Raw genomic sequence first — 25,914 nt, 5'->3', positions numbered from 1 at the left:
AAAGAACTTCCTACACAGTTGAGGACCCGAGTCCTCACTCGACCCCACCTCCACCACACACAGGAAAAGGCGTCTGAGGATGCGCACGTCTAGTTTAAGTCTGCAGAGGATGGATCCGGCACCCGAGTCTTAGTACTCTCAGGGTTTGCGATACCTTAAACTTGGCTGTAATCTGGTTGATGAGTGGAATGAATTCCTGCAGGTCTTTGGCTTCGCAGTCTTTGAGCATGTGCTCTGAGGCAGACGGGATGAAGGGAAGAACCTCCTCCTCCAGGCAAATGATCATGCGATGGAGGAAAGTACGGACCCCGCTCCGCAGAGTGTCCTTCTGTAGCGGGCAGCTGAGCGCCGGCAAGAACGTCTGCAGACAGTCCAGGTAAACCTCGGAGCAGCCGCACTGCTTCACAGTCTGCTTGTTGCTGAAAGCCTTGCTGGTTCGACTATGTGAAACCCCAGACAGTCAAGTTTAGTTTTGTCCTTTAAAGTTCAGAGAATTAAAAATACAATGCGCAACAGATGGCAAATTGTCAGCCAACACTACGCCATCAATTATTTCCTACATCATCACTAACTTCCCTCCTTAGTTAATGGCTATGGGAAAATGATGCTCCAGTTGTCATCACAGAACACATGTGAAATAAATTCAACAAGAAGTAGTTAACACAAACTGAGTCTATTTGCTTCTCTAAAATCCTGATATCTTCAGGAAAAAAATGTATTTACTATGACTAAGCCATTAGGTAATCTGTATGCAGTACTCACTAAATTTAGGAACCAACCTAATCCCTCCCATTCACGGTCACGTGATTCCTATCACCCGAGGCCAGGCTCCTGCACTGAAGTATATGGCGCAGAACAACTCTGCAGTATAACTTTATTAGCAATCATTTCAATTTTCATGCTGTTAATAAACAATACAGGAAAGAAGTAAATGGCTGCTTGGTGGTCTTGGGGGCACAGTGTAACATCCGAGCAGTCTCAGGACCTTCTCTTGAGGGGACCAACACTAAACCACAATGTCTCGATATGCTATTTCACACAGACACTTGGGCTAACCTCCTGAGAGACAAGACTGATTTACATTGAAGTCAGAAGCAGGAATGCTAGTGATAGACAGTCTTCCTGGTAAACACACAGCTAGCAAATGACCTAGCCTCTTTGCTAGCTACAGCTTAACTTACTGGAGAGACAAGGGTTTAGACAACCAGAGGAATTCAGCTTCAAAAACAGTTAAGTGTGTCCATGCTAAAAAGACCCATAGCAGAGGCTCTGCCTATGCAGACACACATTTTTAAATTTAAACTGCATTTGGGCTCACCTGGCAAATCCCACTGCATGGCTGAGACTATCTGCAAGAGACGCTTGCCTCTCTTCATCTTGAGCCATCATCAGTTTTTCCAAGAGAACCTTGAACCTCTCCATCAGCGGCGTCAGGAGGTCCTTCATCAAGGCCCGCTTGTTCTCTGCTGGGTAGTCACTGCTAACAATCAGTGCGCCCGCTGCTTCGTAAATGAAGAGTTGGTCGTCACTGCTCAGCAAGGACTGGTAACCATTCTCCTGGAAGGGAATTTTGTCTTATCTGCATGCTTACATTTTAGTGCCTCTCATTTAACTTAATAAAGAATAAGCACAAGAGAGATAGGAAATATAATCTACCACACTGGCTCATATACCAAGCGTTCATAAAAACAGATGGCAGTGGCACATGCCTTTAATCCCAGTGCAGGGGAGGCAGAGGCAGGAGGACCTCAAGGTCAGCCTGTTCTACAAAGTGAGTTCCAGGACAGCCAGGGCTTGTTACACAGAAAAGCCTTGTTTTAAAAAATATGTGTGTGTACATACACACAAAAAAACCCCAACCCCCAAAGCAAAATACATATGTATACCAAAATGTACTTATAAACTATCTCAACTTAAATCCCTCTAGTGACGTGACTCTGACTCAGTCTGCGACAAGAACTCTAGTGTCCGATGGCCCTGACAGTGACAAGCACGACGGCATCACAGACACCCACAAGGGAATTTCCTCTCTTCCATTCAATTCCAGCTACATTTAACAGTACAGAGAAATCAGAACATACTCCACACTGTAAATTCCTTCTATTAACTGATATGCTTGTTATCAAAACAATCTTGGTGAACAGATCCAAATGAACTGTGCACACGCAACCCCCCGCCCCAGCTAAAAACAAGCGGAGCCCGAGAGGGTAAAGCTGATGGCATAGGCAGGAAGGTATCCAGAAGATACTTACAGGTGGAGAAAGGGTTAATAAGTCTTGTATTCTATTCAAAATATCCTCAATGAAAGGGTTCATTTGTTTACTGAATGAAATGAAGAAGAAAACAAGGTAAGTAATGTGCTCACGAGCTGCTAAAATACCAACCCTCCTTTTAAAAGAGAAGGGACCAAGGCTCAGTTTTATGTTAGCCTATCTGATTACTAAAATTAGCATATGAGCAATTTAAAAAGTTCACCTGCTCTGTAGTGAAGTATTGCCAAGAGAATGCCTACTTAAGTACTTTTCACATAAAAAGAGAAGGACTTATAAAAGTACTACAGATAGCAGATTAGGTTAAAAATGTACATGCAAGATGCACACCATGTTGCAAGCCTATACTCCCAGTACTTGGGAGGTAGACAGAGACTCTCCGGGACCAAGCAAATAAACAAAAACTATGTACGCTAGCCTAGGGGGATGGCACAGCAATTAAATGCATGTGCCCTGCAAACCTGACAGCTCGAGTGTGATACCTTGATCCCATAGTGGGAAGGCTGTATCCCTTATACATCACACACACACTCAATAATAATGCACAGAATCTATAAAACAGTATACTAATACATAAAGTCGCATAAAAACATGCAAACAACGCTGACTACAGTAATTGGTCAGTCAGCAGGGAAAGAAGCCTGTGCAGGAGGAGCCACTTCTCCCCCAGCGGCCCTCATGCGCACACTCCACAACAGCGCTGAAAGCCAATACTTACTTGAGAGATTTGACAAATCTAGAAAACAGGTAGGCAGTTCTGCTCCGGACTTTAGCACTGGAATGCCACAGACCCCTGTGGTCTAAGAAAGCCATCTGAAGAAAGAGACAGTGATCGTTTCTGGGCAGGGCCAGGGGTACAGAAGGAATGGCACATTACACACAGCTCCCAAGCACTGGACTTAACGTAAAACTCTCACCCAACGTTAGATTAAACTTCTGACTGAGAAAAGTTAGAGAACAAGGAGAGAACACTATCCGATCATCAAAAACCGAGTGAAACGCACACTTACTAGTACACACGGAATGTGCTGAGGTTCAACAGTGAAAAACTTCTCATATCGAACAACAGTTTCAAAGAACTCCAGAGTCACGGACGTGTGCTGATAGGAGCTGACACCTGATGTCACCAACTAGAAAGGGAAAAATGAAGAGACCCATTTCTGTTTACTGCACCATCCACAGTTCCCTCTGTAAAAACACACCCAGCTCTAACAATTGAGAACCCCGTGAGCCCCAGCACAACACACAGAGCACATCAGGTAAGGGACCTTGGTGTGTACCTACCGTTCGCATCATGTCCTGCAAAGCACTAGCTTTTGAAACGTCACCTGAGAAGTGAGCACCATGTGACACTGGGAGAGCTTCTGCCAGCATGTACAGCAATCTTACTGCCACCTCAACCTCCATGAAGCGTGTAGTCTGCCAGTTCCTACCAAGGCACAGAAGTATGTCTGTGACATCTGACATAAACTCAGGACAGGAACGCACCACCAGAACCCTTTCAGTGGCACAGCCACTGGTGAGTTGCCCACTGCTGTAACCAACCCTAATGAAACCCACTGGCTACCAACACAGCGGGAAGCAACATTGTGTGTGTTGGGGGGGAAGATGGCTGAAGTACATTGACTGCATGGATGGCAGTTGCATAAGTATACTAAACGGACGTGCTACTAAAAACCATTCTTAGAAATGTCCTGAATGAGTTAATGTAATTAATGAGTCAATGTAATTTATGCCAGAGGTAGACACAAGTAAATTACAGAGCAAAACAAACTGCAGGGACATAAGGCGTGATGGACGCTGTGCGACTCATTTGCCGCACACCACCCCGGCACAAGAGGAGCTTACTCTGACAGCAGAACTTACTGCAGTGTGGCACTCAGCACTCTGCGAACAGAAGCCAGCACTAGCTCCGGGGACACCTGAGCGAGTCTGTCCAACAGCAACTTCAGCTGTTTTCTGTACTCTACAAACATGGCTTCATCTTCACCCTACAACACAAGTTAAAAGCTTGGTCTTAAAGGTTTAAGGTGCAGCATCAAGATGGCGCAGGTTAGGAGCACTTGACACCAGAGCTGACAGCTGGTCTCCTTACCTGCAGCCAGGAGAGGGAGGAGGAACCGACCAAGGCAGTCCTCGGACCTCCAATGCAACATCCTGGCCCACCCTCACGAGAACGACCAATAAATTGACATCATTTAACAATCAGTTAACTCCTATCTTTTATCTCTGGACAGAAAATCACAAATGCTCAGTAGCACTTCCCTGCCTGCTCACTAACAAGCAATTCTAACGATAACCTTAGCCATTAAAGGCCTGGGTCACACACAGGCTAAGGAGGGGGACAGCCAGCATGGGCCCTACTGTCTTCACTCAGTGTGAGGACTGGGCCAGTGTGCTGGTATCGTCTCTACTGTCCTTCAGCAGCACACACCTCTGCAACTCACACCCCAGTGTGCAGGAAGCACTGGGAAGCAGTCCTCTTGTGACTCTGGACAGACTTTTAGATAAGCAAGTCCAGTTAAGTTTCACTTGCCCTCTCCACAGACTGGGCCTCAACCCAGCACTCCTAGTAAATGCACCGTGAGAGAAGATCATCGATAATGTCAGTTGTAAGTTCAATGTTAATTGTTAGTAAGTATTATTTTTCTTTCAGTAGGCTGCTATAGATATAATCTAGGGCCTGCATGCAGCAAGCAAAGGCTATCCCACTGAGCTATATCCCAGGTCCTGCAATTTTTTTTAAAGGTTCTCTTTTGTTTCTTTTGAGACAAGGTCTCACTTTGTAACCCAGTACGTAGCCCAGGCTGGCTCAACAGTTATGGCAATCTTCTTGCCTACGGCTGCCAACTGCAGGGATTTCAGGCATAGGCCACCAAGGCCAGTTTACAAGATTCTGTATGTATGAGTGCATATGAGCATGCGTGTTTGTGTATGCACAGACAAGAGAGGTCAATCTCAGGTACTGCCTTCAGGAGCTATCCATCTTCCTCATTAAGACATGGGACTGAATGCTTAGGCAAGGCTGGCTACAAATGCATCCAGGGATTCCCCGATGTCTACCTTCCCACCTTCCCAGTTCTGAATTACAAGCAGGCACTACCAAATCCAGCTGTCTACAGCCATCAATCCTAATGTTAATGCTCACACAGCAAGCACTTGACCAAATTGTCACCTTTCCAACCCCTTACAGTGAAGGAATCAGGTCTCCAAACTGACATCAATATACATCAGTAAAAACAAGACTGATTTAAAACACTATTTCTCGTTTTAAAAGGCTCTGAAACTAAAATATAAAACACTAATTTAATGCAAACAAACAATAAAACCAGTTCTTTGATGTAAAATTACTTACTTCATTTTCAAAGTTATATTCTTCATCATAAGTCAATTTTTTCATAACGGCCAACATGATTGCCTAAAATTAAAAATGAAACATTTGTTAATTGTTCTTTTTAATCTAGAAGTTGAGCTACATTTCAAGGTAGACTTCAGACAAAGAATTGATCAGGTCAGTGCTGGAGGGATGGCACAGCAGTTAAAGAGCACTGACTTGCTCTTCCAGAGGATCTGGGTTCAAATCCCAGCACTTGCATGGCAGCTCGCAACTGTCTGTAATTACAAGATCTGACCTCCTCACACAGACATATACATGTGGGCAAAATGCCAATGCACATAAAATAATAAAAATAAAATTTAAAAAAAGAACTGATCAGATTGATCTGCTTTAGATGGGCATCTACACCATTCACTCCAAGGCTCAGGGAATCTCATGAGGAGGAGGAGGTAGGATGGCAGGGGTGGAGTGGTGGGTACAAGCCTGCGTTAAAACAGTCCCTCATGGACTCAGGAAACAAACAAATCACAAGTCCCTAAAACTCAACAGATTCACTAAGCCCCACCCCCCAGGGCTATACACTCATGAAGGGCTGCTGGGAAAAGATTCTTCAACACACTGTGCAGAGGAGTTAGCACCCGAAGCTGGGTGGGCTCTAAGGGATGCAGCTGCCTCGGAGCCGTCTCAGCTCAGGTAAGAAATCCCCTCACCCAGTCTGGTGAAGAACCCCAGTAAACTCACTGATTTGGGGGAAGAAAAATCTATCATTGGTTTAAAGAAGCCACTTACCTCTATATTAGCTTTTTGCTGATCTGAGAGCACTGAAAGCTTAAAATAAAAATAAACAGGAATTTACTTTTAATGTTATACTTGCTTATCAATTTTTTTCTAAGCAATCAGTATCTTCTAAAACAACACAAACACACAAAGGAGCTGGTGGTACAATTACAGGGTAGAGATTTTCCCAGCATCCCTGGGTCTAATCTCCAGCATAAAAAATAAAATACACAAATTCTTGCTGAGTAGTTTGACAGCAATCAGTCAATTCCTAACTTCAGATGTAATAATTTCATGTCTACTAAATAATTTGACAAACAGGCAATAACAAGATTAATTGATTAAATTGTTTATCCTGCATTTAGAAAAAAATTAAGCTATAAGGCAGTAAAGGATATTTTTGCTATTTTGAGACAGGGTCTCGGTATGTAGCTATGGTTAGCCTGGAACTCACTATATAGACCAGGCTGGCCTCAAACTCAGAGATTTGCCTCTGCCCCACCAACAACTGAGATTAAAGACATGCTTGACCATGCTCAGTTTCTTAAAACAAAGATCATTGGTGTGGGAGAATTGTCTGTAATCTGTCAATCATGTGTTAAATAAAACGCTGATTGGCCAGGCAGGAGGTAAAGGTGGGAAAACCAGACAGGAAGTAGAAATGATGTAATGAGAACAGGAGAACTCTGGGAAGGAGAAAGTTGATTCTGCCCACTCGTGCCCAGACCACCGAAGCAGCAGGATGTGATCTGCAACCACTGAAAAAGGTACTGAGCCACATGGCTAACACAGATCAGAAAAAATGGGTTAATTAAGATGTGAAAGTTACCAGTGAGAGGTTAGAGCTAACGGGCCAATCAGCTTTATAACTTTAGAGACCTATGTATGATTTTCTTTGGGGCTAAACAGTTGTGGGGTACCAGGCGGGACAGAAACCCAAACAAGCAGGCATGGCCCCTTCATGTTACAGATCATAGCTCCCGCAATCCTAAAAACCCTTCTGCATGCAAAATTACATTTTTAAGAATGAAGAAAGCCTGGGTATAATTAAATATAATTGGTACAAACTAACAAAAACAGGAATAGTCTTTCATTTAATGTCACAATGAGAAGCAACTAGTCTTCAAAACGCTGCACACTGCACTACGGGAACCTTCAGCATCACACTTTGTGTTGTTACTGGGTTCACACACAGGAAACAAGAGTGACCCCAGACCACATTTATGCCTTATGAATGTAGTGGGTTTTCTGAGGCGAGGGCCTCGGGTTGCTTGTGGCTAGTCTTGAACTTGCTGTGAACCCTTTCCCCATTCTAAGTGCTGGGATCATAAGTATGGCTCACCAAGTCCAGGCTAGTGTATTTCAGAACTTATTCACATTTTGTCTATATTTTTTTAAGTAAAGATAAATAAAAACTACAAAGAAAGCCAGTAAATAACAGAATATATCTATATATCTCTCTGTCTTGGAACAAGGAATATGAGATTATTGGGTTTTTTAAAAATTTTCTATTTCTCCATTTTTAACAGCTCTTTAAATATTTACTAGACAAAAAGAACACAATGACTCACCTGTTTCAAAATATGCAGATAATCGTAACAAAATCCAATAATGTTGGAGGAAATATCATCATCCTCATGAACTAGCAGCTGTAACATAAGTGGAACTTTTGTCTCAATAGCTTCGAGTGCCTCTTGAGCATTCTTGACAGCCCCATTCTTAATTAATTTAGTCCAGCTAACTATTAAGGACTGTCCCATTCCATTTACCAGCTTAGAAAACCTGGCCACGAAGTCCAAATCTTCTTCCTATGAGCAGTAAGCAAAGACCACAGTTACAACCACCTACCTTGGCGAAGAGGAAAGCCCTTGAATTTTAGCAAGAATGTAGCGCCAATTACAGGGCTCAATCTTAAAGAAACACTACTATGTAAATGGGTATGACACAGAGGGGTTAGTGTGGCGTGTATGTGCCATTTTCAGGAGCCAGTCTTCCCCTTCCACCAGGGGTTTCAGGAATGAAACTCCGGTCATAAGGACCTCAAGGAAAGGGATTTTATCTGCTGAGCATTTTGCTGGCCTCAGGGCTCAATGTTAAGACAACAGCTATCAATTCCGTCATTATGACAGGAAAATTATCAGAATGTGAATTTTTCTGCAACCATTATTAACCAATAGTACTCTGAAAGCAACTGTGTTTTGTTTTTGATTAAAGAAATATTTTGCTGTTTGGTGTTTTGCACATATGCGCGCCTAGAGCTCAGAGGCCAGAAGAGGGCGCTGCAGTGCAGGACCTGCAGTTACAGACTCGGTGTTCTCAACCGTGCCTACAGCTGTGATTCTAATGATGACAGTCCTGTGGATATTATTCAAAAAGGGAGGGAAGGTGGGAGGAGGGAGAAAAACGAAAAGGCCTTAAGAGACCAGGCTGCTATTAGAGCAGCCTGCTTGAGTCGCTGCCAATGCTATAGGCTTCCCGGTTATTAGTTATCTATGAGCTCCTCTCCCACAAAGGCTCGACTTTCACGATTTTAGATTTCCTCTTCTTAAAAGACCCAGACACTAAGTAACCGAACCTTTGGTGCACGAAGAAGGAATCTATAAGAACCATATTACTGACATTATCACCAATACAAGACAGGCAGGACTACCACCAAGCCTGACAACCCGAGGTCCATCCTCGGACCCACCTGGTAGGTCCCTCTGCGCTCCCTCCCCGTGTGCACTCTAGCACTGGAGCGGGGCTCGGTGACAGTGCTAGTAGGACGCTTTGGCTCCATTTCTACCACACACACGAGAAAAAGCCTTCGTATTACCTAAGTGACTGACTCACCATACTGAGACCCATCAGTCTCAAACGAGTTACAATTCAGATATGGAGTGGGAGAAAGGGCTCAGGGCTGTCTACTCTTCCAGAGGACCTGCACCCACATGGCAGCCTAAAACCACCTTAACTCCAGTCCCAGAGGCTCTGATCCCCTCTTCTGGCATCCTTAGGCACAAGGCATACAAATGATGCAAGCACAGCCACGCAGATAAAACACACATACTCATAAAATAAAATGTGAAAAATTACATTAAAATTCAAGTCTATGATGAAAATGAAATTTTTATGGTTACTAGAGCTAACCTGGGTCAAAGAGTCAAATGTACTATAATGTAAATGGCGTATTTGTTCTCAGGGCACGATCAACACTGTAAACTTGTAAAATGCACACACCATTCTGACTGTAAAGTGTCAGAATGGGTGCAACCAAATGTGCAAAGAAAATGCCACAGATATTAGTTGGGGTGTTGGGGAATATTGTTTTCAGGTGTGTGACTTTTGTTTATGCTGCATTTGTTTAACTCTGTGAAGCTGTCTAAAACACCGATGGTCCTAATCAAGAGATGAGCAGTCGGTAACGTGGCAGAAGCAAGGGCAGCTAGGACTGGCAGGCAGAGTGTATAAACAGGAGAAAGGAGGAAGAAGAGAAGCAAGAGAACAAGGAGAGGAGGAGACAAAAGGTAGCCGGGATAATAAAGATAAGGAAAGCTGACAAAAAATTAGCCAGGACAAGGCTGAGCATTCATAACTAATAAGCCTCCGTGTGTGATTTATTTAGGAGTTGGGTGGTGTGCCCCTCCAAAAAGTCAAAAGAGCAAAAACATCATACAATATTGGCACTCTCAGAATATAGTGGTTTCCTATTAGTTCAAGGACATCCCCCAAAATTCAGGGGGAATAAATCCACTGACCTGGTCAATGCTGAAAAACCCGGCAGTCTGCAACACTTGACACAAGGACTCTACCAGTTTCATCTTCTCCACAGGGTCCATCCCTTTATTCACGATTTCAAATAAACAGTCGCACGCCTCCTCCCGTAGAACTTCTACTGACATGTGACTTAGCAGCATATTTATAAACCTAGTGACGGGGGAAATAAAGATTTCATAACATTTTCAGCTCACAAGTTTTAGACACCAACTCTCCAATTTTAGTTTAGGAATTGTAGGTGTGCGCACCTATCATTGGCTATGAGGGACAAGTCTATCCACGAGACGTAAGCCCCCACTACCTCCAGGCACTGGCACAGCACTTCTGAGTTGGTGAACTGGTAATTGTGTAGAATCTGGTACCACGACTCCACCAGATTTGGAATGCACTGTTCTCTCATGGTATCTTTTATCAGAGTATTCCTGCGAGCCTCCTGAAAACAAACACAAAAGACAAGGAAGATTATGAAACGGAGCTAGACCTCCAAGTTCAGTTGCACACAGTAGTTTCCTCTACGTGAAACCTCCAGGCTTGTTAAACAGTCCTGACCATGGCTTCCTATTTATCTGCTCTAAAATTACATCCTGTGATTCTTTGTGTTTCCTTTTTCCGTTCTATTCCTTGGTGCCAGACTTAATTCATTAAATACAAACTATAAATAAGCATTGCTTAGAAATCTTAAGCATGTGAAATTATCTCTAAATATTAGACAAAAATGATAAGCATTTAGAAAAAAACGAGTGACTTAAATGTATAGTAGTTATAGTTTTAAAATATAAACATTTAAAGCTATTTCCAGTCATGTTTCTGTTGTGTTTTTTTTAAATGAGACAGAGTTCTCAATAAGTAACTCGGGATGGCTTTAAACTTGAGGCCTCCGACCCCCGTTTCCAAGTGCTGGAGACAGCCAGTTAACTCCCACACCTTTATTAAGCACTTCTATACTGAAGTGTAGAGATCAAACCCAGGGCCTCTTGCACCCCATGCGCCAGTGCTTCCTATCACTTTCTTAGGATAAGGCTCGGTTAAGGCTGAACCTCAGCCGTCAAGACTGCTCTTAAGACAGTACTTAACAACAACAGACAGACAGACAGCACAGGAGACGTCTAGACGCATAAAGACTCAGATGCAGGGCTTGGGCACCACGACTGGCGTGGCCCCGACATCTACCTCATAAGCCTTTACACTTGTTCAGAAGCATTCAGAATAGATGACACTTCACAGGAACTATGAGAAAACAAACACGTACTTCACTGGTGACAACAGTGGCTTAGCTTTAAAAATAATGTAATGCTCTAATTTCGGGGGTGGGAGGGGTTAAATTTCATTGTCAGCAAATTCAAGATGTGAGGTACATTTGTAATTTAAGAATGGGCAAAAAGAGCTGGGCAGTGTTGGTGCACGCCTTTAATCCCAGCATTCGGGAGGCAGAGGCAGGCAGATCTCTGTGAGTTTGAGGCCAGCCTGGTCTACAAGAACTAGTGCCAGGACAGGCTCCAAAGTTACAGCAAAACCTTGTCTTGACCCCCCCCCACCAAAAAAAAAAAAAAAAAAAAAAAAACAGGCAAAAGAGCCAGCCGGGCATGATGATGCACGCCTTTAATCCAGCTCTCAGGAGGCAGAGGCAGTCGGATCTCTGAGTTCCAGGTCAGAGATACGCAGAGAAACCTTGTCTTGGAGGGGGCGGGGAAAGCAAACAAATGAAAAAATGTAAGACTCCATGTCCTTCCATCATATTCTTGTTTCCCCTAGAAAACATACACTAAGAACCCAGTCAACGTGAAGTTACTTGCCTCTGATGTATGAACTACATCACGGTCCACCAACTCTGAATCAATGGCCATGAGGATGCGCAGATACAGATCCACGCCCCTTGGGTTTAGGTCCACAACTGAGAGAATGTCAAAAAAAAACTTGGGCCATTTAGTGAGATACTCTGTAACAAAAAGCAAGGCGAACACTTGGGCTGCTTTGTTTCGTATAAAGGTCTTCTCTGGTTGGGGATTCAGCATCTGGCAAAGAGAAATATCCATGAAATTAAATCCAAACTATTCAAAAGCACACCATTTTTTCTATTTACCATTAGTTGGCAAAAACCCAATTAAACTTCAACATTGCCCAGATTAGGGGCAACACAGCAAACTGCAAAATTACCCATGCGTGCCAGTGACCAGTCACATGATGAGCAAGTGAATAATGGCTGCCTCCACGAATTTGTATTTCCCTCAGTGCTGGGGATAAAACTGTAAGCCATTTAAGGACTCTACCCAGGCCTTTCTTAACCCCCAACACCACCAGGGATGCCTGTTCTGAGTCAGGGTCTTTTGTAGCCCAGGTTGGCTTCAGTCAAAGGGATCCACTCAACTTCCTCCCTGTGTGGGATCAAAGGTTTGAGACACCAGGCCCAGCCCATGCCTTATTTTTATGTGACAAGGTCTACTATGCAGCTCAAGTTGGCCTTTGACTTGTTCAAACTCCAGGCTGGCTTCAAAACAACAATCTTCCTGCCTCTGCTTCCTGAGTATTGAGATATAGGGATGAACCAAGGGATCTCGTTTACTAAGCTCCATGAACAAAATTTTAACAGTTCATTTCTATTTTTCTTTTTGCCTTTTGTTTTTCAAGACAGGGTTTCTCTATGTAGCCCTAACTATCCTTGAACTAACTCTGTGGACCAGGCTGGACTCAAACTCAGAGATCTCCCTACCCCTGCCTCTCGAGTGCTCCACCACCGTTACCCAGATCATAAAATTTCTAAGAAAAACATCCAGTTGTTTTTCTTTCGCTGGATCTTAAAGGAAAATACTCTAGTGGCATTAGAATGAAATGAACTGATTACCTGAGCCTGAAGCCATGACAGGAGCGTCTCCCTGATCAGCTGCTGCTGAGCTGTGCTGAGTTCTGAGTACCTGGTGAAGGGGTAGACAGTGACTGCATTGCCGTCTGTGGCTTTGAATGCAAATTCATCTATCAAAAGGGAATTTTACAGCATTCTGGTACCTGGTTTCCTAAAATGCATGGCAAAGTCCATTAGCATAGTTGTGAAGAACGCACAGATGAGCCTGCCAGACAGGCCAGTCAGCGAGCTCAGATCTGCGGCTCAGTTCACGCTCAAACAGATGACAGCTATGTGACTTCTTAAACCAACCATGCACTGAAGTCTGTGGTCTACAGAATAAGCCTGTAGACTAGCTAGCTCAGTCTAAATAAGTCAAAACACATTCACAGCCCAGATATAATGACTACACTGGTTGTTTACGATCTATATTTTGGTTTCCTTAAGGACAGAAAAATTAGACATACCTGTTCCAACAAATCTTCGAGATTAAAAACAATGGAAAGACTTACTTGTATTTAACTTGATGTTCTAATACTTGGAAGCAGAAAAACTTTATGTGATCATCACTGAAAAAGAAAAAAATAGATAATCAGAAAATAAATCGGGGAAAACAATGGCAAAATGCTAGTAACAACCGCGAAGTTTCTAAAGCGAGGCTTCTTGCCTGGCTTTCTATTTACCAATTCTATTTTACTTATTTTTATTATTGCTTTTTTGTTTTATTGCACTAGGTACCTAACTCAGGGCCTCATGAATTCCAGGCAAAGGCTTTACCAATCAGCCATAGGCCCAAGTCCTGGATTTAAAGGGTTAAGAGAACTCTAAATACAATTCCCAACACATGGCAGTCCGTTCCATTTTCTAAACAACACGACCACATGCTCTAATACACACCCTACCCTAAACAGAGTGCCCCAAGTGCACTGGAGAGTCAAGGTCCCTGGAACAGTCTCTGTGCTTTATTTGATAATGGTCAGGAAGATGCAAAGCTGACGAACAGCAGCAATAGGCTGACCAAACCAAAGACACCATGCGTGGCTTACTTGAAACTTAAGCATTATTAGTCTGATTCTCTTACAGGCAATACAAATAAAAAGGGTAGGGGGACTCAGGTCACCCTCAAAATGCACACAAGAAACTAAAGGATAAACAAACCCACCTTTGCAGGATCGGGGGGAACCCAACAGCCGTCCACTACCTATTTCTAACTCCCTCTAGGGGTAACATAGCCTACAGTTCTAACAGAATTCCTTAGGAGTCCAGACAGCCGGTGAGTGAGGACACCCTAAGGTGTTCAGGAAAAACAGTCCCAGTAAACGCAAGCAGGTTGCAGCCAAACAGGATTGGAGCCAGCACACCAGCAGCTGCAGCCAGAGGCGTCACTAAAGCCCCGCGGCTGCTCCCATTGGCGGGCTGCCTGTGTTCTTCGAGCTCACTGTTTCCCACAAGCTTCACTGTGCCCATTTTCCTTCCTTACTAAGAAGCTAACTTAACTAATGACGAAATGGGTATACATGTTTCTATTTCCACGAAACTGCGCCTGCTGCTTTAGAGAGACTACGGCAAAGTCACGCTGCAGGGGCAAGCCTTTTCAGCGTGGTATGTGGCCTCAGTCATCAGCAATGCAGAGCTGGAGGAAATACTCTAAGACCCACTTTCACCCTTCCTGACCTCCTGACTTCTCCTCAGAGTCTGCTGGAAGCACACAGGGTGGACTATGGAGGTCATCAACAAGACCTTGATCCAGACAAGGAATAGCAACTGAATATTGATATACTCTAAGTGAAAGCTTTAGAATAAGAGATATACCACTAATGGTCACCTCCTTCACCAACTTCCAACAAATAGTAAGACAAGGACAAGTTCAGTGTAACCTATTCCAGTGCACAATACACATAAAGAAAAGGATAGTTTGGGCTGGAGAGATGGTTCAGCAGTTAAGAGCACTGACTGCTCTTCCAGAGGACCTGGGTTCAATTCCCAGCACCCACATACCAGCTCACAACTGTCTCTAACTCCAGGATCCAACACCCTCACACACATACACACAAGCAAAACAGCAATAAAATAAAAATAAATAAAATTTTAAAAAAGGATAGTATTACTGAAAAATCAATTCTGAATTGGCTCAAAAATTATTTCCTATTTTTCCCTTTTTATGCTACTAATAGTTTTTCTAAAAAGCAAATCACAAAATGTTTTTGTGAAAATACTCCCCAAAGAAAAAACTAAAATGCCTCACTTTCTAGAAACATCAATGCTTCCAGACAACACAGAGACTCTGTCTTTACCTGTGCGTCTTCTGCGCCAGAGCCTCCGCGCACACCTGCCAAGCATCCGGAGAAATCTTTAACTGCTCAAAATAAGCCAGGGCCTGAAAGATTGCAAAACAAAACAACACAGTTTATTCTGAATTCAGATGCCCTACGCATACTAAACAAAGGGTGGGGGCAAACCAATAATCAGCAATGATTTGGGTTTAATACGTCAGCAAAAACATCCAGTCCAGGCTTCCGAATATGTGCAAAGTCCAGAGGGTTCCCCAAAACAGATCAGTGGCCAGTTAACAGACACTTAAAACAGTTTCCTCATGGTAAAGGAGATGGTGCAAGAATGTCCTGCAGACGTCACTGGGTTATGAAGAAGACAGAAGAAAAGCTCAAGTGTTCTATCAAATGCAATACTGTTAAGGTATACAGTCATAAAGGGTTCTCTGAAGGGTGCGCACAGCACACATGGCCTCCCAGCATAAGTAAATGCTATACAAAATAAAACAGAACTTTCTGGCCAATGACTAATCTAGGATGGACAGAAGGGTAGTGGGTAAGAGGGGAGGGAGGTGCCAATCTCTTTTAAAACCTCTACCTTCTAAGCTGGTGAACACTCTGTGGTGCTAGGAAGGAGACACGAAGGCATGGAAGCCCTTGACCCTTCTAGGCATCTCTTCCATTTGGCTGTTTCTGAGTTGTATGCATTATATTAAACTGGCAATATTAAGTACACTGCCTTCTGATAGCCCACCATCAAATCTGTGAAAGCCTTGGTAGTCCTCGATTCAGCAGGCAGTATCAGTACAGATGGTCTGGAGTCACAACTGCAGTGAGGAGCAGTCCCGGGTCACCCCAAAACCCTTGGCAATGCCTACCATTGTGAACATTTCAGGAGCGAGGACACTGGGCAAATGGCATCATTACACATGCTGCTATTATTTCCCTCACAAGTAAGGGGCAGGGCTCATCAGCTAAAACCCTCGTTAATACACTATTTTCTTTTGTGTGTGTGTGTGGGAGGGGGGAATAAGTGAGACCCTGTCTCAAAATAAATTCAACAAAAGGTTTTAAGCTAAATTGGGTGTCTGAGCCTGGAAAGAGGGAGGGAATAACTAGAACTCCTTCCATTTTTGTTTCTGGTAAGATGTAAGATGGCTCAGCAGGAAAAAGGCACCTGAGTTCAATTCCTGGAACTCAAGAAAAGAACAGACTCCATGCAAGTGTCACGATAATCATTCCCCTACCCCACAACACACACACCTGCAGTTATTTTTTTTAAATGTTCACTACTGGAACTTAAAAATGAACAGAATCCAGGAGGGGGCACACTCCTTTAATCCCAGCACTTGGGAAGCAGAGGCAGGTGTATCTATGAGTTCAAGGCCAGTCTGGTCTACAGTGCAACTTCCAGAACAGGCAGGGCCACACAGAGAAACAAAAACAAACAAAATTAACACAATTAAAAAAGAATACATTAAAAAGTAAGGATAGGAACTCGACATGCTGACCTACGTATTTCTACAATTCCAGGACTCAAAAATCAATGTAGGTTTGCCAAAAGTTGGTGACTATCCTGGGCTATAGTGTCAGTTTTTGCCTCACACAAACAAAACACCCAACAGAAAGTATCAGATACGGCGGTGCATAACTATAATTCCAGAGCTTGGGAGACTGAAGGAGAAAATCAGAAATGCAATGCCATCCTCAATTACATGGCTAATCCAGTGCTAGCTTGGCCTACATTCTGTCTTCAGTCTCAAACAAAAAAATACTAGAGCTAGCAAGATAGCTCAGTGCATGAATTTTGATTCCTAGATTCCACATGGTAGAGGAAGCAGAAACAGAGTTCTGCAAGTTGTCCTTGAACACATACATGTACACCATGGCAGGCTCACAAATAAATACATGAAAAAACTAACCCCCGACTCTGCCCATCCCCAGTCCAACAAGTCCAACAAACAAATGAAAGCAGAAAAAAGGGACCGGGGAAACTTCTCAGCAGGTAAAAAGTGCTTCCTGTCTGTGACTGGAGACGGATCCTGGAACCCACAGAGAAGTGGGAAGACAGAGACTTTCCACGAAGTTGTCCCCACACTGACACATACGCCAGGGCACAGTAACTGAACTGCTCAGAAGAAAGGCCAGTGGAGGCGGACTGCGGCAACGACTCCAGCTGACACGAAGTTCTCAGTGAGGACCGGGCCGGGTCGGGCCGGGCCAGGAGCACAGCAAGATGCTGCCAGAAACAAACTTAACAGTGCTTGCAAGGCAGCTGCTCCACTAAAACCTCTGGGTTTTAGTGAAAGTTGTTCTCAAAAAACAAAAAACTAGAGTAAAACTCAGTAGCAGAGTCCTTGCTTAGGCTCAATTCCCAGGTAACAGCCCAGACAGCCGAAAGCTAGAGGCCTTGAACCAGAACAACTCCTCACAAGGGACAACTGCAAGCAGAGCTGCTTGGACAAAGGGGTAGACTTCACGACACGCGCGGCACATGTGACAAGCGGCAGCTCCCAACGCCACTAAGGTGAATGGAGAGGTGATGCAGAGGCGGGAAAGACACAGGCGAGTTTGTTTTCAAGTAATTAAAAATTTCTTTTAGTTTTCTTTTGTGGGCACTGCAGGGGTGAAGGGCGGATATGAAGGGATTGGGGTGCATGATGTGAAATTTTTTTCGCGGTGCCCTCGTCCTTTATTTTTTTTATTGATATTTATTGAGCTCTACATTTTTCTCTGCTCCCCTCCCTGCCTCTCTCCTTGATGTGAAATTCTTAAGCAATCAATAGAAAAAACCACGGTAAGGATGCTAAAGTGTAGCTTCTCACAGCTGAGCCTCTGCGGTGGTGCTGGTGGGTAAGGACTAGTTTCCTCTCGGGGGCTAGCTACGGAGTCTGACCATGTTCCAGTCAGTATTTGGGCAACACAGTTTGGACTCCTCCCCTTTTTTTGCAGGGAGGTGGTTTTGGGAGGCAGAACTGAGAGGGCTGGGAAATGTGCTGGGGATTCATGATGCGAAATTTCCAAATAATCAATAAAAATATTATTAAAACAAAAAACCACAAACAAACCCCTAATCACCCAACACATATAAAACAGCCAAAAGCTTTTAATTATAATCAGCTTGCAACATCAAAGTAGGCTACAGGTCAGACTGCAATGTTTCAGCTACTCTGAAAGCAGATGGTTTAAATCCCTATGAAAATAAAACCATTTATATATAAAAAGTCTGGACTTCTAGGTTTCTGAGATACTCACATCTAGATTCCCATTATTTGCCATACTTGAAGGGTTAGTTACTTATTTATCAGCAGAGACATATATCATATCATCAGAAACTGCTTAGGAGGGTTTTTGTTTTTGTTTTTTTAACCACTTTAAAAGAAGTTTCTACTACTTAAAAGCAAAACAAATACAGCTGTAATGCTTGGTGAGGTTAACTTTTAGCTCACTTATAGCAAGCTCTCTTCTTTGCTACATGGAGTAGGAAGAAAGGAAAACCCCTCCTTCCTCTGATCCTAAACTTCAGAACACTCACGTCTTTAAACATTAATTAAAGGCTTGTTCTTTAGTGTCTTCTTTCATCATTCAGCTGAAGTCCTTATTAGACTCATCGGCTACATTAGGGTTAATTGTTTACATTTACCAAGTATACCAGCATGTCCTTCCTAGTGGATTTCCTGTCACGAAATTGGTTCATATCACTTAAGGTGTGGCATATCAAAACTGCTTGTTTCCAGTCTGCAATGACTACATAGCGAGGAGGCAGCTGTCCCCAACACAGGAAAAGCAACTTACAATCCAGGCCAGCAATGGGAAAGTAGAGTATGTACTAGGAGACTCTGCCCTTGTAACTATCTGCCTTACGGCTTTACAAAAGAAAGGCCAGGTGTTGCACAAGGACCTGCCTTCACATGTCAGGTTTCAGCATGCTGGTTCAGCCAATTCAACAGAAATCAATCACAACACCTGATGTTTCAATATCAGAATATACTCAAATCTGTCAAGATGTATTAAGGTTCACTCAAGTCAGATGTGTTTTCTCTTTAAATCCTCCAAGGCACATTTGTGTAGCATGCTCTTAACAACAACTAAATCAACGGACTTACCCTCTGTCTAAAGTCGGAATCAGCATTTGGATTTAGCCCTAAAAGAGCCTGTTCATCCATGTCTGCTGTTATTCCCGGAGTTTTCCAATCACAATAGGCGTGGCTTCTAATCCCACAGAAGAATCCACAATCATCTGCGCACAGAAAACAAAAGATGATTACCTGATGTAAGAAGTGGCTAAAAAGGCAGCTCTGAAGAGTCAAGGGAGCCTACATCTCACCAGACCGGAGCAGACCCGACCCTTGGCACCACCAGGGGCTAATTTTGGGGTGCTACTACTGTCCTGCAAAGCTCGCCAGCCAAGAATGGAAAATGAATCTTTTAGAAGGATGCATGCAGTGTTGGGCTGTCTGCCCCACAACATGTGCCTGGGGAAATGAGACGTTCCCTACTCTCAGATATGATCATAAGATATCTCTTAAAACAATTAGGATGGCAGGCCTCAGAGTTTAAAGCCCTTCCTGGAGTGTCTACAAGTAGGGCTAGAGAAGTTACAAGAAAGGGCTAAAGAGCAAAAAACCAGTATTTAACATTAAACAAAGACTTAATTCTGCCTTTTACAGGTCTCTGCTGTTGCCAGCCAATGCTAGAAATACTCCGTAAATGACCTCCCTCACTTTAGAATGCACACACACACACACCCCGGCCCACACCTGCTTTTCTCTCCCAAATCCCTGGAAAGTAATCTACTTCACAGTACAAAATCTAGTATTCTCAAACTAGAACCTGGGAAGCCCCCAAAGATAGTTCTCTGATACACAAGATGCTTTTCTCTATGCACATGGAACAAACTTAAAGCCATGTAAACACTATGCTCTCGGGATGGGGCGTTTGCTAGGAAAAGTGCTCCCTAACCTGGATAAAGTGACTCCCCAGAACCTAGGTAAAAGCTAGGTGTGGCAGAGTTGGAGAGGTGGGGAAAAACACCAGGCAGATCCTCAAAGCTGTCTAGCCAGCTACTCAAGTCAAACTACTAAACTCCAGGTTCGGTAAGACCCTGCCTCAAAAAAAGTTGTGATCGGAGTGTTTACAAGGGTGGGAGATAGAGGAAATAGGATGCAGTATGGACATATATGAAATTGTCAAAAAAATAAGTATATTGTGAAAATTAAAGGGGAAAGCCACCTGATATTGATATTAGCTTCCAACTGCACACATAGAAGCACATACAGACACATCAAACACACAAATTACATTTACTGGAACACTGTGAAGGTGGGGAAATTGGGCCTTACATTACTATTCCAAAGCTATAAAGATTTTTTTTTATTCACCTATTTTTAAATTATTAGAGCTAACTAGAACTTAAAAAGACCAAGAGCTGAACGGGGGTTCTGTGCAGCCCTTTATGAACATCGAAGCCAGGGCGCAGGATCCCCATATGTTCCTGTTTTCCGTGGTCCTTTTGGAATCAAAATCAGAACAGAAGATCCTGAGAGCCTTGGGAAGAAAGGCCAGCCTCTTCTCTCACCACTCACAGCCAGCCAGTAGACCACAGCAAGGTGATCTCAACCCCAACAGACCACGGGATTAGATCCAAACACTTCTGAACAACCAAGCCTACCTTGCTGCAGGATACGTGCAGCGGCCTGCAACACCATATTGCCCAGCTCTCAGGTGACCTTGTACTCATCTGCGCACACACTTGCTCTTTCCAGCCACGTGGTTAAACCCCGCAAGGCCTCACATGGCAACCTACAGATCGCCCCATGCGCTGACCCTACCAAACTGGATTAGATCCTCCTTCCAAACTCTGCTATGTTGCGACTGCCAGCTAGTTTTCTCTCATTCACCGTCAAAAACAAGGACTGTGAAATATGCATCACTTGCTCCTGGAATTTAAAAATGCAGGGTTTGGGTTTTAAAAGTTCTGAATTTGAAGCAGGGATTCCCTAGATCCACATGGTGGAAGAATTGACTCCTCTCTGTGTACCCATACATACACACCTGTATACATACAAGGTAAATACATAAATGTAATTTTGAAGCCCTAGATTTATATTCCAATTCTGTCATTAAAAAACAAAAACTAGCTGGGGTGGTAGTAGCTCATGCCTTTAATCCCAGCACTGGAGAGGCAGGCAGATCTTGGGTGAGTTCAAGATCTGACTGGTCTACAGAGGGAGTCCCAAGGCAACCAACCTGAGAAACTATCTCAAAAAAAAACAAAAAACAAAAAACAAACAAACAAAAAAAACCCAACCAACCCAAAAGCTAAGTCAAACTAAACCAAACCGGACAACAACAAGAAAAAAAGTCAAGGTAGCACATACCTTCTAATCTCATTGCTGGGGGGAGGAGGGAGGTAAGAGGCAGAGGATCTCTGAGACTTCAAAGCTAGCCTGGTGTATCTACATACCGATTATCTGGCTAGAGTTACAGTGAGATTTTTGTCTCAAAAAACAAAACAAAAATTGAGGCCACATAGAAAACATAAGTATTCATTCCTTTCTATCAGAGGAAAAAAGGCAAAGTCCTAAAGACTACAGTGTAGGCAAAGCATGCCTCCAAACCTTATAAATTCAGAGGCAGGCATACAGAATGAACTAGTGGAAGCATTAGTAAACTAGAATGGTTATTTTGAAGAGATGGGAAAGCAAAAATAGTTCCACCAGGAAAAGTAAAGTATTATTCCTCTTATACACGCTCAGAGAGAAAAGTTAGTTTAAGAATTGCTATGAACCCCTGATTGAGAAACCTTCTAAATGTTCCTCTCAATTATCCACTGCTTTGGGGAAAACTGCCATTTCATTCTAATCTTGACAAGAGAAAAAAAAAGAAAAAAAAAGAGGCCCCCACGGAAACACATGATCAACAGAAAAACCCTAAGCAAACTTGTTACAGTTGTTCACAGAGAGGGAACCCCTCACAAACCCTAGCCATCTAACACGTTCAGAAAAAGCACTAGGGCGATCAAAATAAAATGTTCACCAATCTGTGAACAAAGCATTGAAAAGCTACCCCTAGTGCTAAAGGTTAACAGCTTCCTAATAAAGCCTGTGAGAGGACGCTTAGTATTCTGACCCACAGAGCCTTACAGGCTTAAACACTGTTACAATATGGTAACATTTTATACGACCTGCAAAGGTGGGGGGGGGGGAGCGAGAAATACACTTAAACTATGAAGCCCTAATTTTCCCTTAGCCATCAAGTCAAGAATCAAACAATGTGGAAAATTCCTCCACACCTACTTAAGCCTGTTTGAGACTGACTTAATCTTTCCAGCCTTTTTACATCAAGTTGACAAGTCGCTTTAATAGAACGTAACTTCCCCCAGTAACAACTAGTTAAGGCTTTCAAAAAGTACTCGTTTTTCAGGTTACAGGAAAACATCACGCTTCTCTACTGCTGCAGGACTGTAAAGAAGCAAAGGGGGGGAGGGGGGGGAAGGGCTGTCCGTGGTGGCAAATTACTACGCAGAAATAACACTTTTTTCCTCTTATTTGTCCCGGGGCGGGGAGCGTATCAACTTGTGGTCTTCACGGGGCTGAAACACACTCCAAAAGTATCACAAATAGGGTCCGGGGGCAGCCTCCGAGGCTGGCCTCGCCCCTATCCTTCGCCCCGATCCCTCCTTAGGCGAAGCCTCGTGGCCACTCGGGTGATGAAACACCCGGCAACCGGCAGCCACGCACTCGGGACGTGGCCGCCACCTCTGGCCCCTAACCCCAAGCCCGGCCCACCCGGCCCTCCGCCCCCCAGCCTCCAGTCACCATTACTCCAATATCTCTTCCTCGCCGGCACTCCCGAGGGCCGGCCAGCCGCAAGGAGCGGCGGCGCACGCAGGGAGGACGGCGAGCGGGCCCTCGTCCTTGTCGCTGTAGTCCTCCGCTACGAGCCGCAGCGCTAGCGCCGGAGCTGGCCCGGGCCGCGCTCCTCTCGGCCGCTCGCTCGGCGTCCCCGGGCGCCTTCTCCTGCGTGGCGCGGAGCGGGGCGGGCAGGTTGGCAAGCCGGCGGGCGGGGTCGGCGGCCTTGGAAGGAAAACTGCGCAGGGGCCCGCTAACGCCGCCGCTGAGTCAGCGCGAGGCACGCCCCCCGCGTCGTGCCGCGCGGACCGGCGCCAGCAGCAGCCTCACGGAGCGAGCAAGCCGGCCGCCAGCTGGCTGGGGCCCCCGGGGACTACAACTCCCAGCGTGCAACGCGCGCGCAAGGGGGCGCTTCCAGGCGGCGGGCCGCGCACGTGCTCCCTGGAACTCGCCGGGGGGTGGGGTAGGGGCGTGGTCGGCGGGGCTGTGGTGCATGTCGGGAGAGTGCATCCGGCCGTTCTCTGCGCAGGTTACTGGGGTCCTCTCGGCTGTTCAATGACCGGCCTCATTGGGCCCTGCCTGAGCAGCGGCCAGAAGGACACTCGGCGTCTTCCAGAAAGGACTGGTCAAGTGGTGGACGACTTAGAGTACTGAGCTCCTGAGATCGGAGAGTGGATGTGGTTTAAACCACGTGTTGAGTCAGTTGTTCAGTTCCTTGACCTGGGTTCCACGTGTCCAGAGTCCAGAAGCTTGAGGATGTGTTGAGGGCTGACAACTTTTTAAAATTCACTTTATTTTGACTTACTAGTTATGCTTTTGACTCAGGATCACACTCTAGCCCAGGCTGGTCACTCGGTTTGTTTGGGTTTTTTGTTTGTTTTTTTGTTTTGTTTTTTAACTTAACCTAGGCTAGCCTGAATTCTAACAATTCACCACCCTCAAATTCCCAAGTCCCTGGAATTAAAGGCATAAGTCACCATGTTTAGGTGTTTCTAATGTTGCCCACAAAAAGGAAAGCATTCCGAGCCATGGTGGCTCATACCTTTAATCCCAACACTCGTGAGGCAGAGAAGTCTCTGTGAGTTCAAATCCAACCTGGCCTGCAGGTTAAATTCCAGGAAAGACAGGATTACACCGAGAAAACCAAAACAAACTGGGTGGTGGTGGCGGCGGCGCACGCCTTTAATCCCAGTACTCGGGAGGCAGAGGCAGGCGGATCTCTGTGAGTTCGAGGCCTGCCTGGTCTACACAAGAGCTAGTTCCAGGACAGGCTCCAAAGAAAACCGTGTTTCAAAAAAAAAAAAAAAAAAAAAAAAAGGAAACAAAGTATTCATAAGAAGTCTAGTGCTTATGTTCTGTGCTTGTCTCAAAATGTTGCTTTTTTTTTTTATTTGACCCCAAGTTACTGTTACTTTGTGGGAGCAGTATAAACTCCAGCTGCTTGGAACTGAATCGGAAGCCTGATCCTCCATTATTCTTTGGCGTCAGGTGTATTACTAAGTCCATCTCAGTTTGGTTTGGCTTACTTTATTTAGAGACAGTTGGTCACTATGTAACTCCGGTTAGACTGAAGCTTGCTGCCCTCCAACCTGAGATGAGTCTCTTGCCTCTAGCTCCAGAGTGCTGGTGTTCCAAGAAGCCACCAGGTATGGCTCTTGTAAGGATTGTTAGTACACGTGTTAGACATAGCTTCTGTGTCACTGTTCTGGGGACATGGGAACAAACATTCCTCACCTCAGATGAGTACTCAGATGGGATACAGGGAAAAGTCTAGCTTGGGGAGCCAGTGACTTTTACTTTGTTTACTTACAGGAACAGAAATGACTTAAAGATACATTGAAACCTCTGAGTTGTTCACTTCCTGAGCTTAGAGTTTACTTTACAGGACCAAATGTTTCAACTCCCCTTTAATACCTTGTGTCTTGAGCATCCATTTATATTGAAAGATGTTAATCCCAGAGGAAGCAACACAGTGAAATCAACATGTAGATTTTGTTTTTTTTTTTTTTTTTTAAAGATAGTGTCTCACTATGTAACTCTGGCTGGCCTGGAACTCTCAGAGATCCACCTACCTCTGCCTCCCCAGTGCTGAAATTAAAGGTGTGCATCACTAAATCTAGCTCAACATTTAGATTTAATATTTGATTATTCGGTACCCTGAATACAGGCTGGATGCAGTCAGAGACTGCCATGAAGGACGGGCAGATCTGCCCTGTTCTGCAAGCCAGTGATCCAAGCTGCTTGGGAAGCTAAGGCAGGAGGATCTTAAATTCAAGGCCAGCCAGGACAAAATAGCTATACCCTATCTTAAAAAGTAAATAAAGAAGTCTGGAGGTATAGCTCAGTGATAGTTGCTTGCCTCAGATCCGCCACCCTAAGGTCAATCCCTAGTACGGCGGTTCTTAACCTGTGGATCGTGACCCTTTGGGAAGGGGGGTTGGATGACCGTTTCAAAGGAGTTCCCTAAGACCATTGGAAGACACAGTTGTTTATGTTACAATTCATAACAGTAGCAAAATTAAACTTAGGAAGTTAGCAATGAAAATAACTTTGGGGTCACCTTAACATGAGGAACTGTGTTAAAGGTCATAGCACCAGGAAGGTAGAGAACCACTGCCCTAGTACCATGGAAAAGCTTATAAAACTTGGGAGTGGAGTAAGGAGGGGAATGGAAGAAGTAGAATAAAATTGATGTAACCATTTAACAGCTACCTTTATCGATGTCACTAAAATTCTTTCCCCGGGGGAGTCTTGAGCAGAGTCTACCCCATCTTCTTAAGATTCTAAGGACATGCCCACCTAGATTCCGCCAGAG

The 25,914-nt window shown here is 44.4% G+C and overlaps 1 protein-coding gene across 1 annotated transcript in view; it reads right to left on the bottom strand.

Annotated features, from left to right (window-relative positions):
* The window catches only part of Xpot (exportin for tRNA), a 40,997-nt gene extending 17,641 nt beyond the window's left edge, over positions 1-23,356 (bottom strand). Inside the window, exons 1-18 of the mRNA XM_038314448.1 lie at positions 23,067-23,356; positions 19,353-19,486; positions 15,271-15,353; positions 13,489-13,545; positions 12,980-13,049; positions 11,934-12,152; positions 10,389-10,573; positions 10,122-10,290; positions 7,956-8,192; positions 6,397-6,435; positions 5,626-5,688; positions 4,137-4,261; positions 3,555-3,699; positions 3,281-3,400; positions 2,989-3,083; positions 2,253-2,322; positions 1,319-1,557; positions 155-440 (exon numbers count right to left, since the gene is read on the bottom strand). Coding sequence (XP_038170376.1) covers positions 155-440; positions 1,319-1,557; positions 2,253-2,322; positions 2,989-3,083; positions 3,281-3,400; positions 3,555-3,699; positions 4,137-4,261; positions 5,626-5,688; positions 6,397-6,435; positions 7,956-8,192; positions 10,122-10,290; positions 10,389-10,573; positions 11,934-12,152; positions 12,980-13,049; positions 13,489-13,545; positions 15,271-15,353; positions 19,353-19,412 — 2,262 coding nt within the window. The 5' untranslated portion in view covers positions 19,413-19,486; positions 23,067-23,356. The remainder of the gene's footprint in view (positions 1-154; positions 441-1,318; positions 1,558-2,252; positions 2,323-2,988; positions 3,084-3,280; positions 3,401-3,554; positions 3,700-4,136; positions 4,262-5,625; positions 5,689-6,396; positions 6,436-7,955; positions 8,193-10,121; positions 10,291-10,388; positions 10,574-11,933; positions 12,153-12,979; positions 13,050-13,488; positions 13,546-15,270; positions 15,354-19,352; positions 19,487-23,066) is intronic.
* Positions 23,357-25,914: the final 2,558 nt, after the last annotated feature.

Source organism: Arvicola amphibius, chromosome 17 (assembly GCF_903992535.2).
Source record: "Arvicola amphibius chromosome 17, mArvAmp1.2, whole genome shotgun sequence".
In the NCBI taxonomy this organism is placed as follows: Eukaryota; Metazoa; Chordata; class Mammalia; order Rodentia; family Cricetidae; genus Arvicola; species Arvicola amphibius.
Note: the sequence above shows the minus strand (reverse complement) of the source record. Positions and strands in the feature narration are given on the sequence as shown.